At 47.9% G+C, this 15987-nt stretch overlaps 1 protein-coding gene across 1 annotated transcript in view; it reads right to left on the minus strand.

Annotated features, from left to right (window-relative positions):
• The window catches only part of LOC129343819 (potassium voltage-gated channel subfamily KQT member 1-like), a 513626-nt gene that overhangs the window by 419695 nt on the left and 77944 nt on the right, over positions 1–15987 (minus strand). Inside the window, exon 9 of the mRNA XM_055000183.1 lies at positions 15767–15892. Within this exon, the coding sequence (XP_054856158.1) occupies positions 15767–15892 (126 nt within the window). The remainder of the gene's footprint in view (positions 1–15766; positions 15893–15987) is intronic.

The raw sequence follows: 15987 nt of genomic DNA on the forward strand, positions 1-15987 counted from the left end.
CCTGGCTTGGAAGCTGCGGGGAGAACTTTTCTCCCTTCAGAGTCGCTCCTTCTCCCTCTACCCAGCTGGTAAGAGGGTTGACTTTGAAGGGAGGAAGGTTCCCCGCCCGGCTTGCAAGTGGCTTGGGGAACTTTTCTCCCTTCATAGGCTCCCCCTTACCAGCTGGGTAGAGGGGGGGAGACTTGGAAGGGAGAAAAGTTCCCCTCACCCAGCTTGCAAGCTGTGCGGTAACCTTCCTCCCTTCAAAATCAGCTGCTTGTCAGAAGGTGACAAACAGCCGATGGTTTAAACGTCCCTCTCCCTCCTGCTCCGCAGGCAGGGACATTGACCCTTTATGAAAACGATAAAAACTTTTCTGGTTGGCAGGCCTGTGCGTGTGCAGTCCCAATGTGAAGATGGAAAGAAGAATGAAGATGAACTGACGAAAACACAACCTGTTCTCCCAGGTCCTTAACCTTTTTACCCAGAGCCACATAGTCTCTTTTAATGCGTTCTGGACTGTGCCAGGCAATAATATTTGTTCCCATATGTATCAGGAAGAAGGGATAATAATCTGTGGGTTTGTTGTCTTACTACTAGGGGTGTGCAGTTCGGGTTTTGGAAACCCGAAAAAAACCCGAATCACCCCGATTCGGGTTGATTTGGGGAAACCCGAATCGATTCGGGAAACCCGAATCGATTCGGGTTTTCCGAATCGCCATAACCCGAATCGATTCGGGTTGATTCGGGTTGATTCGGGTTTTTCAATGGGAAAATGCCTCCGTCTTCCCGGACGCCTGGGGGAGGCATTTTCCCACCGAATCAACCCAAAATTGGTGGGGACCTTCCTCTAACTCCTCTCTAACAATCCTCCAAGTTTCAGACCGATTGGACTTTGGGGGGGCATGTTATGGTCCCCCAAACTAGGTCCCCCCATCCTCGCCTAAGAAAGGGAAAAGTGAGCGTCTTTTTAGCTTGCTGCTGCTAATCTTCTTCCTTATTTCCTATGGGAAAAAAATTAAGAGGCAGGCTTCCTTTGCCAGGGGTGGCATTTCGCATGCAAAATGCCCCCCAACCCCCAGGGGCCCTTCTCCCACCTCTACTCCCACCCCCCACCAAGGCTCAGCCTGCTCCCACTTGGGGGGGGGCATTTCATGGCCTCCCCAAGTAGGTGCTCTTTTCTCTACTACTTACAGCTGGGGGAGGCTTGTCTTGCCAGGGGTGGCATTTTGCATGCAAAATGCCCCCCTACCCTCAGGGGCCCTTCTCCCACCTCTACTCCCACCCCCACCAAGGCTCAGCCAGCTCCCACTTGGGGGGGCATTTCATGGCCTCCCCAAGTAGGTGCTCTCAGCCCCCAAAGTCCACCCCCTACAGCCCCACACAAACCCAATTCCCCCCCAGCTGCCACACACAGACCCAAATCCCCACATTAGCCCCTCACAGACCCAAATCCACCCCCAGCAGCCCCACACCCATAACCCCAGGAACAGGCTGGCAAAGGCCAGCCCTCTCCCTTTGTTCCCTATGCTGGGAACGTCTAAACTCTCTTTCCCTGGGCAATTCTGCACAGCCCAGGGGTGCCACAATGGTGGGCACACTTCTGAGTGCCAGCTGGTCCCTGTGAAAGAGCACCTGAACCACAGACACCCTCCCTCAAATTCCCCCACCACCTACAGAGATGGCTGGCCAGCCAGCCCCATTGTTCCCTATGGTGGGAACCAACTGCACAACAAAGAATAAAACACGAACAACACAACATAAAGTTTTAAAAAAATATTTTCTCCCTTTCAAAGTACAAGTAGGCAAAGCATTATGACACATTACACCAGCAGTCCCCCACATAGAAAAATAACACAACTCACTTAACATCAGAGAATCACTAAAGCACAAATCCTGTCAAAAACACTTTATTTCTTGAACAGCTTTAGGTTACACAGCAGGGGGGCACACCAAAGGGCATTCCAGCATTCCACCTCACAAAAATAACACAACTCACTTAACATCAGAGAATCACAAAAACACAATTCCTGTCAAAAACACTTTATTTCTTGAACAGCTTTAGGTTACAAAGCAGGGGGGTCACACCAAAGGGCATGGCAGCAGTATCTTACACAAAAATAACACAACTCACTTAACATCAGAGAATCACAAAAACACAATTCCTGTCAAAAGCACTTTATTTCTTTAACTGCATTAGGTTACACAGTAGGAAGGCACAACAGGGCATGAAAGCAGTGTACTACACAAAATAATACAACCCACTTCACCGTTTTTGACAGCAATAGTGTTTGGGTGATTCTCTGATGTGAAGTGAGTTGTGTTATTTTTGTGTAGTACACTGCTTTCATGCCCTGTTGTGCCTTCCTACTGTGTAACCTAAAGCAGTTAAAGAAATAAAGTGCTTTTGACAGCAATTTTTTGGGGGTGATTCTTTAATGTGAAATGCCCCCCCAAGTGGGAGCAGGCTGAGCCTTGGTGGGGGGTGGGAGGAAAGGTGGGAGAAGGGCTCCAGAGGGTAGGGGGGCATTTTGCATGCAAAATGCCACCCCTGGCAAGACAAGCCTCCCCCAGCTGTAGTAGAGAAAAGAGCACCTACTTGGGGAGGCCATGAAATGCCCCCCCCAAGTGGGAGCAGGCTGAGCCTTGGTGGGGGGTGGGAGTAGAGGTGGGAGAAGGGCCCCTGAGGGTTGGGGGGCATTTTGCATGTGAAATGTCACCCCTGGCAAAGGAAGCCTGCCTCTTCATTTTTTCCCCATAGGAAAAAATGAATGAAGATCAGCAGCAGCAACCTAAAGCTATGCCTTTTTTTAGGCGAGGATGGGGGGACCTGGTTTGGGAGGCCATTACATGCCCCCCCCAAGTCCAATCGGTCTGAAACTTGGGGGGTTGTTAGAGGGGAGTTAGAGGAAGTCCCCCCCCCCAATTTTATGTTGATTTGGTGGGAAAATGCCTCCCCCAGGCTTCAGAGAAGCCTGGGGAGGCTTTTTCCCATTGAAAAAGGTAACCCGAATTAACCCGAATCAACCCGATTCGGCATACCTGAATTGGCTGGGCGATTCGGGTTTCTGCTATACCCGAATCGGCTTCTCGATTCGGGTTTGCCAGATTCGGGAAACACGAACCAGGGTGCCTTTGCACACCCCTACTTACTACCCTTTCTGTCACATCTCGGATGCATGCACCTGGTAGACAGCATACCTCTCCAGGTGACAAGTCCAGTTGGTACACTTTACCCTCTACCCCTCTCAGTAGGGAGTCCCCAATTACCAGCACACGTCTTCTCCTATATGGAGGAACAGAAGCTCGAGTCTTCTCATCCGCAGGGGCCTGAGAAATTTCTTTCAAGGTTCAAGGAGTCTGAGGGAGTAGTTCATTCCAGAATCAATATCTATGGGGAGATCCTGGAACCGATTGCTTAGCCTCAGAGGCTCAGAATGCCTCCGGATTATCCTGCTCTTGTGGGTTACTTTCTTCCATATGCCCACCTCTTGTACTGGGTGCTCCTCCAAATCCTGAGATATCTTTCTCTCCTCCTCATGTTGCCCTCTGAAAAGTGCTTCATGCGTTCTGTCCATGTACTTTTCAGCTTCCCTTATGAAATGGAGTGTGGACAAGCATGCCTCAAGTCCCTGTATCTTCTCCTCCAGTAGGGCTACCAACTTACACTTGCTGCAAGTGTAGTTACTGTTACCCTCAGGTAAGAATACAAACATGCCACAGACCGTACATGTCACAGCCTCAGCTCTCTCATCACCAGTCATGCTGTTGCAATCCATTTCAGAGGTGGTTCAGGTTTTATGGTAGTTCCCTGATAGTTCCCCTGCCAAACTGCCTCAGAAGACAACTTGTGAAAGGTTGGCAGAAGGAGGAAAAAAGCCTAACACCTGTAAGATGTAAGAGATACTCAGCTTCTAACAGGGCCCACAGGCTAAGAGCTAAGGGAAGAGTGAAGAGGAGCCTAATTCAATTCAAGGCTCACTCAGCAGAGGCTGGGGCCAGTAGTCAGCCCCTGGCAAAACAGACACTCCCCAATTAGCAACCATCACTCTCCTCAATTAGTTCCAACCCAGGCAAAAGAGACAAACAGAAAAAAAACACTCCAACTGGCACCACTTTGCAGCAGGCTCTACGCACTCACCCCCAAACACTGTCCTCCCACACAGTAGTAATTCCCCCCAGTAGTTAAGGAAGGCAACAGAAAAAGACTCACCACTCCAGCAGCTCTCCTTCCTGCTCCCTCTCACAGCCCAGATGGCTGTGACATGAACGCTTGCTGAGTGTTTGTTTCTCTCCTGCTGCAAACCATTAAGGCCTGGGCACGACCAGGAGTGCAAGCCACTGGACATAAGCTTAAGGGCTCTTGGGCTGTTTCTCACAGCCCATGGCCTTGGCTTGATGGACTAACCTGGTAGACACCAGCTCAGGATCTCCTGTGGACTTGGTTTGTTTTTATACTGCATTTTATTTAAATTTGTTTAAATTATTGTGCTTTTGTGAGCCACTTTGGGGAGGAATGCCAGATAAAAATATACTAAATATTAAGTTCTCTAAATATTTATCTCTGCTCTCTTCAGAAGCAGTGGGTGTCTTGGAAGCATGAAATTCATGAAGCACCTCTTTTGCCAGAAATATAGGATATCACGTTTCTGCAGAGGCATTTCCAGTGAGTCACATGAAAATCACACTTATGACTGAGTTGTAGGAAGTAGACGCAATTGTAAGTATAGTGATTACTTTCAGTGCTGTCCTTGAAGCAGGCTATTCATAAAAATAATACCAAAGCAATATCATAGAAAGCTCTGAAGATCTGTTAAAGTCTGTCTATTTCATCTTTACCCAAGGCGCTCAGTGGAGCATTAAAGATTCCATTCCCCCCGTGGGGGTGGGGGATCCCCCATTCCCACCTTTCACCCCCTGCCACTGCTTACCTGGCCGGCGAGGGGAGGGGGGAATGGACCTCCAGGGCTCACTCCCAGTGCCAGCACAACAATGTCACTGATGTCATCACCCCACCCCAAAAGTGCACCTGTGTTTTGCAGCGGGCTGATTTGGGCCCCAAACAGGCTGAATTGGGCCCATTTGGGGCCCAAATCAGCCTGAAGTGAAGCACACACACATTCCCCAGCCTTGCATGATGATGTCACTTCCTGCAAGTGACATCATCGTGCCAGCACAGGGCCATAGGCATGCGAGGAGAGTTCCCAAGCACCATGAAGGTAAGCACTGGGCCCCCCTCTCCCACTGGGAGGATAAGGGGACCTGGCAACCCTATGCAACATACATGTTCCTTTTCAACTTGATTTTATCCTCACACTCACCCTGAGAGATAGATTATACTCAAAGCAGAAATAACTGGCCAAAAGGCTCCAAGTGGGCTTTGTAGGGATTCAAACATGGCTCTTTCCCCTCAGTCTTAGTCTGGTACTATAATCACTCATTTGTGCACGTGCTTTTGTCCCATGGCTATAGGATATTATTAATTGTAAGATCCCATGAGAAGGGCTGATGGTTTCTTCATCTATCCCTACGTCGATGTTAGCATTGCTGACCTATCAAGATGAGTGAGTGGGCAGTTTCAACATTGCTAGAACTGTATAGTATGAAGTTATGAGAGAACAGCAGCCACAGAACTCCAGAAATATAAGCATCAGCCATTGCACTACATTATGGGCTGGATCCCATGGAGCCAGAAAACAAGAGTCAAGCCCTGCACAGAGCAGAAAACAAGAGACAAGCCAGTGCAGTAGAATTAATTGCAATTCACTCTGAAACCCCTACAGCCAAACATATACCATTGGGAAATTCATTCACAAATGCAGTACTGAGGAAGTGTGCACATTTAGACATGATTAAGAGCAAGGTTTTATAAAACATACAAATATATAAAAGAATTATAACTAACCCGAGCCCAAAATTATATGCTTGGATGTTCGACTTTTGAAATGCTTATTTTCTTTATATACTTAGTTCTTTTCGTCTTTTAAAAGCATGTTTTTAATTAATGCTTTTAATGTTTTTATATATTCTTGCACAGGTTTTTTTTTCTGGGAAAACAGCTGGTGGAACTCAGTGGGTTGCCAGCACAGGGTGCAACGCTTGGCGGGAGGTGGTGCCCCTGGTACCACATGTGCGTGCGCAAAGTGCGCAGACGCTCCCAAGGCCAATGAAGTCACTTTGGGTCAGCTGGAACAAGGGGGGGAGTTTTTAAAAGTTTAAATCGCCCTTGGCGAAAATGGTCACATGGCCATTGGCCCCGCCCACTGATCTCCAGACAGGGGAGTTTAGATTGCCCTCTGCACCGCTGCGGTGCGGAGGGCAATCTAAACTCCCCTGTCTGGAGATCAGGGGGTGGGGCCAATGGCCATGTGACCATTTTCAAGAGGTTCCGGAACTCCGTCCCACCACATTCCAGCTGAAAAAAAGCCCTGTTCTTGTCTTTATTTCAGATCCCCCTGACGAAGCATATGTGAAACATGTAGGAGTCTCAGAGTGAGTTAAAATTAATTCTCCCACTGCACCAATTCGCTCTTGCTTTTTCTGGGTCCCATGGATGCACTGCTCAAGTGTTGGTGTTTTCCTCTGGCACAATGGCAATGTTGACAGTTAAGAAAAGCCCAGACCCAGCCCAGAAGCCTTTATGCTCCTACCAGGCCAGGGAGGGCCAGCAGGCTTCCATCCTGACTCTGAGTAGCTGAAATCACTGTTCAGCAGGGAGAGATCAGAAGAAGCTAAAAAGATCTTCAAGTCACAGAACTGAATGGCTCACCACAAGAAGCTGCATCGGATCACAAGCCCCCTTAAGGTTCTCTTTTCTAGCCCCCCCATCTCCTGACAGTAGCCATCAAGTAAGTGCCCACCTTGACCAAACCCTGACTGGTTCTGTCAACTTAAAGGATGGAAGGCCCAGAGGCGGAGTCCACAAACACACCAGTCGCCAAGTTCTTACATATACAACACACCTAGGGAATGTAGCTTTGGGACAAAGCTTTGTTTACAAGATGGATCATCAACATCTATCAGCCAGGCAGACCCAACCTAAGATCCAACCCAGGTGCAGCATCAGGACCGTCAGCATCCTATGCTTGCCAAGATGAAGGAATGGACCCATGTGGTAAAAAAAAAAAAACCCTTGCCAAGGCACAGAGAGCACAGCAACTGCACTTGTGACCATAGCAACTGCACTAAATCCCACCCATGGACTGGCATGGCAACAACATCCACATGGCATGCAGATGGAAACAGCCAATCTGTGCATGCTGGGGTGGCATATGTCCCTGACTCTGCTGTCACCCACCCACATGCAAACACAACTGGGGAGGGACAAAAGGGAAGTGAGGCAGAAGAACTGAGTAAAATTGAAGTGATGACAGACCTTTTGGGGAACTTAAAAACCAGTACATCTCTGGGTCCTGATAGCATACACCCAAGAATGTGACAGCACAGCACCCATATTGTTGACATATGCAAAGATATCATAACCGGGAGCCAGCTAGTTGTGCCATAAGGAGGCTGATAGCCCAAAGATAGCCCTGTCCATAGGCAGCCATAGCATACACACATGGTGTCATCTTCACCTATTGACTTGCAAGCTCAGGGTTGGTGAACACCCCCGCCACAAATGAACCCACGTAGTCCATGGTAGAATTCAATGCTCTACTAGCCAGGTTCAGTGGTTTCCACCTCCTGCCCTTGCATACACGAAAGAGCAAAGCTTCTCGCATATGCAGAAGAAAAATGCATCCAGGCTGACCGGCAAAAGAGACATGGCTGCTCCCTTTTCTCCCTTACCTTCCCCTCATCTTCTTCTCCTTTCTGCCTTCCTACTTATGGGCACAGGGATTAAGCCTTCCAGCAGTTGATAGATAACATAGTTATTTTAAATCTTTTAGATATAATAATGGTTCCCCCTGCCAGATCCTGAAAAAACTGGTAAATTCTGCTATTTCTCAGGAAGGTCATAGTTCTTTATATTTGTATATTGCATTGTTGAACAATCATAGACATCATAGACATCATAGAATCATAGAGTTGGAAGGGGCCATACAGACCATCTAGTCCAACCCCCTGCCCAGTGCAGGATCAGCCTAAAGCATCTATCTACCCATCAGGTTTAGCAGGGAAGGGAGGGACTTCTCACTGGCAAAATCTGTCCTGACACTCATACTTGACACGAATGTGTTAACATAACCATGGTGAAGGACGTTAAGGATATTTTTCAAGGGAGTCTTGTACCTCAACAATACAAATCAGTATCTCCAAACTGGGGCACTCAAAAATTAATCAATCACTCACCCACTGGTTTCCTGCTGTACACCCAAGTACTGTGTTCCCCAATCATTGCCAGAATTAAAGGGCACAAGTCAATCTAAAAGTCTACAAGTACTAAGCACCCACATTAAACAGACTTACTTGCATTTTTATAGGTAATTCTAATATATAGGTAACCTCCATAATGGGTGTTTGCTAGTTCTTCTTTTGCCTCCTTCTTTCAGGTTGCTTTTCTCTCTTTTCTTTGGTTACCCCCATTTTGTTTTTCTGAGTTTTTGTGCTCTACTCTCTCTCTGGCTGCCACAGATCCCTTTAACTGCTGGCTTTTGGAAGGACATCTTACCCACAACCCACATCAGGACAGATTGCATGATTTTCTTTGCTGCACTCCCACTTAAATATACACTAACTTACCAGGGGATCTAGACACCACTATTAGGGGTGTGCAATTCGAGTTTCCAATTCAGGAAAAATACCCGAAACGGACTCAGGTCCATTTCAGAAACCCCGAATCAAAGATTCCCAAAGCAATTTGTATCACTTTGGGAAGCTTCAAGTCAAGGGGTTAAAATGCCCCTTTCCATGCTGCTGCAGAGTGGCATGGAAAGGGACATTTTAACTCTCAAATCAGCTGCTTGGTGGGAAGTTCCCTGCCAGGCAGCTGAGTCAAGCTGGCAGGGTTAAAATGCCCCTTTCCATGCTGCTGAGCAGTGGCTTCGGAAAGGGACACTTTAACCCCCAAATCAGCTGTCTGGCAGGGAGTTCCCCACCAGGCTGGGGAACTCCCCTCCTCCCCCTCCCATCACCAGGAGGGAACCCCCTCCTCCCCCTCCCATCGAGTGAAATAAGCAGCTGGGCAGGGAAGTTTGTTGGTGTGCTCCAAATCTTTATGGAGCACACCAAAGTGGGCAATTCCTGAAGCGGCTTGCCACTTCGGAAATCCTTTATTTGAGAATTTTTTTCCCGCTTCAGGTTTTCAAAGTGGGAAACCTGATTTAACATCTATATGCACCCCCTCACCCAGTTGGTGCAGAGGTTTGGGCTGGGCTGTTATCAATACACGGATGACACCCAGCTTTTTCTGTTGATGGACAGCTGGCCAGACACGGCCCCGGACAATCTGGCCAGAGCACTGGAGGCTGTGATGGCATGGTTGAAACAGAACAGGCTGAAACTGAACCCAGTGAAGATGAAGGTCCTGCAGCTGGGACGGGGGCTGCCAGATGTTGGGATCCAGCTCCCTGCCCTGGATGGGACACCACTGGCAACTTAGCCAGTGGTGAAGAGTCTGGGTGTGCTCCTGGATGCCTCCCTGTTGATGGAGGTCCAGGTCACGGCGGTTGCCAAGTCTGCATTTTTCCATCTTCGTCAGATCAGGCAACTTGCCCCCTACCTGTCGCCCCAGGACCTGGCTACAGTGACCCATGCAACGGTCACCTCCAGGCTAGATTACTGTAACTCACTCTATGCTGGGCTACCCCTGGGCCTGATCCGGAAACTACAACTGGTACAGAATGCGGCCTCGCGGGTCCTGTCCGGTATATCCTATATATACATATATACATATCACACCTGCCCTGTGCCAGCTGCACTGGCTTCTAGTTGAATTCCAAATCAGGTTCAAGGTGTTGGTTCTTATCTTTAAAGCCCTGAGCAGGTTGGGACCGGCATATCTTCGGCCCCATGTTGGCCTCCTAAAGGCCTCTGAGGCAAGCCGTGTTGCCGACGACTCACTTTTTATCCCCGTGGAAGGGCATGCAACTGCACTTGTGTGGGGATCAAAAGCGAGTCATTGCCAATATGGCTTGCCTTTTATATAGTAGGATGCACTGGGTAGAGTGGGTAGACAGAGAAAACTTTTTCTCTCTCTCTACCATAATACTAGAATTCAAGGGCATCCAATGAAGCAGAGGGGCAGTAGATTCAGGACAGACAACGAGTGATTAAGATGCGGAATTCTCATGTAATGATGGCCACAGGCATGACTTTAAAAGGGGACTAGACAGATTCATGGAGGACAGGTCTATCAGTGGCCACTAGCCATTGTGACTAAAGGTAACCTTCACAATCAGAGGCAGTGAACTTTGAATACCAGTGCCAGGAGACAACATCATGGGAAGGCCAGGGCCTGTCTGCCCTGTGGTTGGCCCTCCAAAGAAACTGGTTGGCCACTGGGTGAGACAGGATGCTGGACTACATGGACTACTGGTCTGTTCCAGCAGGGTTCTTCTTACATTCTGATGGAATATACCCCTTCCGCTGCAAGGATCACTGTGGTGTGACCTGGAGGAGTCCTGGAATAAATATACTCCAAGTAGCTCTGAAGAGGTGGGTTCAAATCCCTTGCTGAAACCTAGTTCCTTTTCGCCAGGAGCACACTTAAGGAAGGAAATGCGCTCACTCCAGCCACCACATTCAGGTCCTTCTGTAGCTCAACAGAGACAACCATGAGAGAGCACAAGGGCTCAGGGTTAGCTGAGCCTTTTGCAGACACTGAGGCAGCAACAAGGAAATTGCACAATTGCGTCAACTTCCTCACCGCTCAAAGGGTGGTGATGGTTTGGGATGTCAGAAAGGGAGATGCTGGAAAGAAGGCAAGGCTCGCCTTTGGGCCAGCAACAGGCAAGCAGGTCAATAATGGCCATCTATACCAGCACAGAGAGGGCACACAGGCACACGGCAGACCTAAAGTTGCTAGTTTACCTCCCGCATGTGGACAGGAAATCCCCTGTAACTGCACACATGCACGCGCGCACACACACACAATGCAGTATGTATGGTTTATCAGATGCCAGCAGTGGCTTGTGGGAGCATACTACCTGAGCTGCCTTCTCCCGTCCTTTGCAAAAGTGTACCTGTGCATATTCTGGACCAGCCCCTCCCCAACCCCCTCTTTGTATGAGTTACATGATGAAGATGAAGATAGCTGAAGTCAGTAATAAGCAGAAAGTGGGAACCACTTCACATGTATCTAACAAACCAAAATTACACCGTCAGTTATGCATCAGTAAAGCAATCTGCAAATTTATTGAACAGGCTCGAGAATGCTAGCGGCAAGTCCAATGAATGAGGTTGCCATCTCCCTTGATCCGGCAAGGCTCCTGTGCCACTGTAAACTGCCCTGACAGACCACGGGACTGTAGAGCTGCTGCTACTGCTGCATGCCCAGGAAAGGGACATCTGAGCTTGATCTGCAGCTCCTTGTTAAGCAGCTTGTCATGTCACAGGAACAAAGCCAGAACAAGAGAGCTGGCAACCCCCCCAGGAGCAGGGCAGCTGAAAGTGCACTGGTGACCGTGGCTGTCAGCCGAGTCGCAGCTCTGCAGACGGTTGGCATGGTACTGTGACCGGAGTCCATCTTGGCCTCTCTCCCAGTTGGATAGCTGCCTACAAAGAACCCAAAGAGACACAAGGGAAGCAAAGCACGAGAACAATTCTGTTGGAGCAGCAAAAAGCAAGTGGGCACCAAAGTTGTCCCACAGTGCTTTGGCAGGATCCACTGCACCCACTCCATCAGGGTGCCCACATGGTGGGACGCAGCAGCAGGGACCTGCATGGTGACCCTTGAGCCAATACTTATCAATTCCTTGCAGGGGGCTCCACGGGAAGTGGGCCTGCACTGTCTGTTGAGTCTGCTCCATGTGTCTGTCACCCTACAAGGCAAAAGGCATCATCAGTGCTTGACCAACAGCCATACATAGAAGTACAGAATCATAGAGATGGAAGGGACCGTACAGACCTTCTAGTCCAACCCCCTGCCCAGTGCAGGATCAGCCTAAAGCATCTCTGACAAGTATTCATCCAGCCTCATCTTGAAAACTGCCAGTGAGGGGGAGCTCACCACCTCCCTAGGCAGCTGATTCCACTTTTGAACTACTCTGACCGTGAAAAAGTTCAGATCAAAGTTACAAAGTGACAGATCAAAGTTAAGTAGCTGGTTTCCCCCCAGGACAGTAGCTGTGCTCTTTGGTGCCTCCACTGGCAGAGGAGAGGGTTGCACAGCACAGTGATGTAGTGCCGCCATATCTGCACTGTTCATTTTTACACAGGCTCGGTACATGTGTGGGGGTGGGGCTGGTAGTTGGCAGCAGTCACAGTGTGGCAGAGACTCCCTTCGCCTGCTTACCTGTGTGGAGTGCATTGTCTGGCACCCCCAGTTGGAGGAGCAGGGTCTCCTTTTCAGTGTCTGTGTCCCGAAGTGGAGGACCTGTTACAAATCTGAGCAGAGCCATGTTAGCACTCCTCCTTCCTTGTGCAAACCGCCCTTCCTGTGTGATTTCCATCACATTCCCTCTATGTCGGTTTTAAGTGTACTTGAAAGGAAGCCAGAACAGCGTCACTCCATACCGAATGCCCTGTTGTCTGAGCTAGGGATGTCCTGACTGGAGTAATTATATTGTACTTAGGAGGGCTGTGACTGGTTGTGGACTTAGCTGGTATCCGAAGCTGAACCGAAGCTTGGGAACGGAGCAGAAGAGCTTGTTTTTTTCATTCTCTGTGTTTCAATGCACTGTAAAACACTGTTACGCTTCTTGTTGGTATAATGTTAGGCCAGCATGGAGGGAGTGACCAAGACCTGAGAGGCTGAGAGTGTCAGCTAAGTTCTGCTCTTTCCCTGTCACCTACTTATAAACCAGAGCCAGGATTGTAGCAACCTGGAGCTGGCATGGCTTGGTACCCCTGTATCTTCAGAAGACTCTGCATTTTATGTAGTTTTGTTTTATTGTTTTATTATTGGATAGTAAGTCCTGACCTGGTTTGCCCAGGTGAGCCTGGTCCTGTCAGATCTCAGAAGCTAAACAGGGGTGGCCTTGGTTAATAATTGGATGGGAACCCTCCAATGAAGACCTGGATTGCAGAGGCAGGCTATGGCATACCAACTCTGTTAGCCTCTTGCCATGAAAACCCCACCAGGGGACACTATAAGTCAGCTATGACTTGAGGGCACTCTCCACCACCATTGGATAGTAAATATAACAACAAGCAAACATGTAACCCTACCACCCAACCACTTCCTCAACATAGCCCACCAGCAAGAAAAGAAAATAAGAGAGATCCAGAATGACAAATACATTGCTTAGTCTAAACATCATTTTTAGCCAACTGCTGCACCCTAAATGTTTTAAAGAAGCTTCCTACTTTTAAAATTTCCAGCAAGTTAGGTACTAAGTGCCCAATGCCTCAAATAACCTATAAAGTGCTGTATACTATCTGGTCATCATTTTGAAATAGTTTTCTTTCAAATTAATACAAACTGGGAAGTTCCCATGATTTGAAATACATTCACAAATGCCTGTGTCCGGGCTCGTTTAATCATACCTTCCTTAACATGTTACCTCTCACAACATTGTGCGTTTATTAAGACAATGAATTTTTCATAATAGATCTGTACATGTTTATCACACCCTTCTTCTTGGAGTTCAGGAGGAGATACATGGTTACTCCTATGGTTGCAAACCTCCAAGTGGGACCTGGAGACTTCTCACAGAATTACACCCGATCAGTCTTCCTGGAGAAAAATGGCAGAGCGGGTGGGCAGGATCGATAGCATCACACCCTTTCCAGTCTGCAGTTCTTTACGGAAGATTTGCCAAATTGCCCTATCGTGCCCATACAATAATAGGGAATAGACTTGTCTAATTTTGTTTTATGCCAGTAAAGGTATTGACTGACTGACTGACTGACTGACTGACTGACTGACTGACTGGTATCCCATCCACTGAGCTCACTGCCCACACCAAACAATTCCCTCCACAGGCTCCATCCTCAAGTCTCCCCAGGATTTTCCCAACCCGAGTTACTCTCCCCACCCCACCCCTCGTTTTATCCCTGCAATAATAAAATGCTATGTGAGAAAGTGACAAGCTCAGGTTCACCTTATCAGCTTCATGGCTGAGCAAGGATTTGAAACCCAGTCTTCCGGGACTTAGTCCAGCATTGTAACCATTACCCCACAATGGTTCTCCAAGAGACAATTCACACATTATAAAGTCGTGATGTTTGCCACACGAACTCTGGATCATACATGCACTGAAGTTTGGTGCTTCCCAGGCACACACAGGCCTGATCTGGATTGGGGCTGCAGTGCACACGGAGAAGGGACCCGGGTGTCCCCTCCCACCTGAAATAGCGCCAGAGGCTGCCGTTCGGTTCATTGGAAAACATCTGCATCACGATGGCTTCACGTAAGTCCCCCAAGATGGCAAACAGAGGCTCCCCCAGGACTGTTTCAGATCAGAAAATTGGCACTGGAAAAGGGGAAGGATAAAGTCCCTTCTCGGCATGCACCATGACCCCAACATGAGTCAGGCTCATGTACAGAAATACAGAACTCAATGCATGTATGATCTGAAGCCCATGTGATGGCCACGAGGGCATTGTAATACAAGGACACTACACCATTATTTTACAAGATTTGGGTCCAGTAGCACCTTAAAGACCAACTAGATGTCCATGGTATGAGCATTTGAGAATCAGAGCTCCCTTTCTCAGATATGAGGAGGAGGGAGTCTTTATAATCCAGGCAGAGGGTGGGAGGGGTGTCGTAAATTAGAGTGTCAGGAAGCTAGCTATAACACACGTTGTACTCTAATTTACCATGCCCCTCCCACCCTCTGCCTGGATTATAAAGACACCTTCCTTTTCTCAGTCCTCATATCTGAGAAAGGGAGCTCTAACTCTCAAAAGCTCATGCTCTGGAAACCTTGTTGGTCTTTCAGGCACTACTGGACCTAAATCTTGCTCTTCTTCTACAGGCCAACACAACCACCCACTGAAATAATTATTGTGTTTCTTAATCATTCCGAAAACCAGTGTAAAATATCTGCAGGGTAATGAAGTCTGACATTTGTTATATCGAAATATCCTCTTTTCCACTCATCTTGTAAAAAAATGTCTCTTTTTTCCTCCAGATAAATTGGTTCAAAATTCTTATCAGTTCTTTAACCACTCTTCTTCCAATGTTATTGCTATATTTGAAATACAAAATTATGTGGGTTTCATGACTAGAAAAACACAGGTTTCATCTTGAAAACTCCGTGTTCGTTTCCACACATCTTTAAAATAGCACAACACTCACCAAACTCTGGCAGTTTTGTGAGTCACTCTGACAGGATTCCGTTTTCATGACACCATAATAACTGCTGCATATGGGTGACGATAGAAATCGCGCAACAAAGCCACCAGCATTGGGTGAGTGTTGCACTTTTTTGAAGGCATGTGGAAACAGGCTATGCATGGATATTTTCCTTAACACTTTGCCATAATGACTGATACTGTACGTTTTCAATCAAATTAATTCCCAAGTTACACAAGGGCTTAATTTTATTTAACTTCATTCTCAGTGTATGGCTTTACTTCCTTTTTGTAGAGGAGTTACTGCTCCCACAGCATGTTCTCACATTCAGTGACTCTATAGACTCCTAGCAACAGCTGTCTGACTTTTCTGATAGGTGACCCAAGGCAAGAACAAAATCCAGACATCCTTGTTCAAGGAGAACCATGTGTGCTTTCTGACCTGTTTCCTGAGAGTAGGGCTAGGTGGCGCTGGTGGTTTCTTTGAGTTCTGAGCTGGTGTAACATAGATCTTCCACGTTGCTGTGGAACTGCATGATTTTTCTGCTGCATAACACCGCCACAGCGTCTGCAGGACATTAAAAAGCCCGTTCTCGCTAAAATTATATTTCAGTGGGAGGGAAAAAATTCAAGCTTGTCCAATATAAGCAAACCATGTTATTT

This window comes from Eublepharis macularius, chromosome 16 (genome assembly GCF_028583425.1).
Source record: "Eublepharis macularius isolate TG4126 chromosome 16, MPM_Emac_v1.0, whole genome shotgun sequence".
NCBI lineage: Eukaryota > Metazoa > Chordata > Lepidosauria > Squamata > Eublepharidae > Eublepharis > Eublepharis macularius.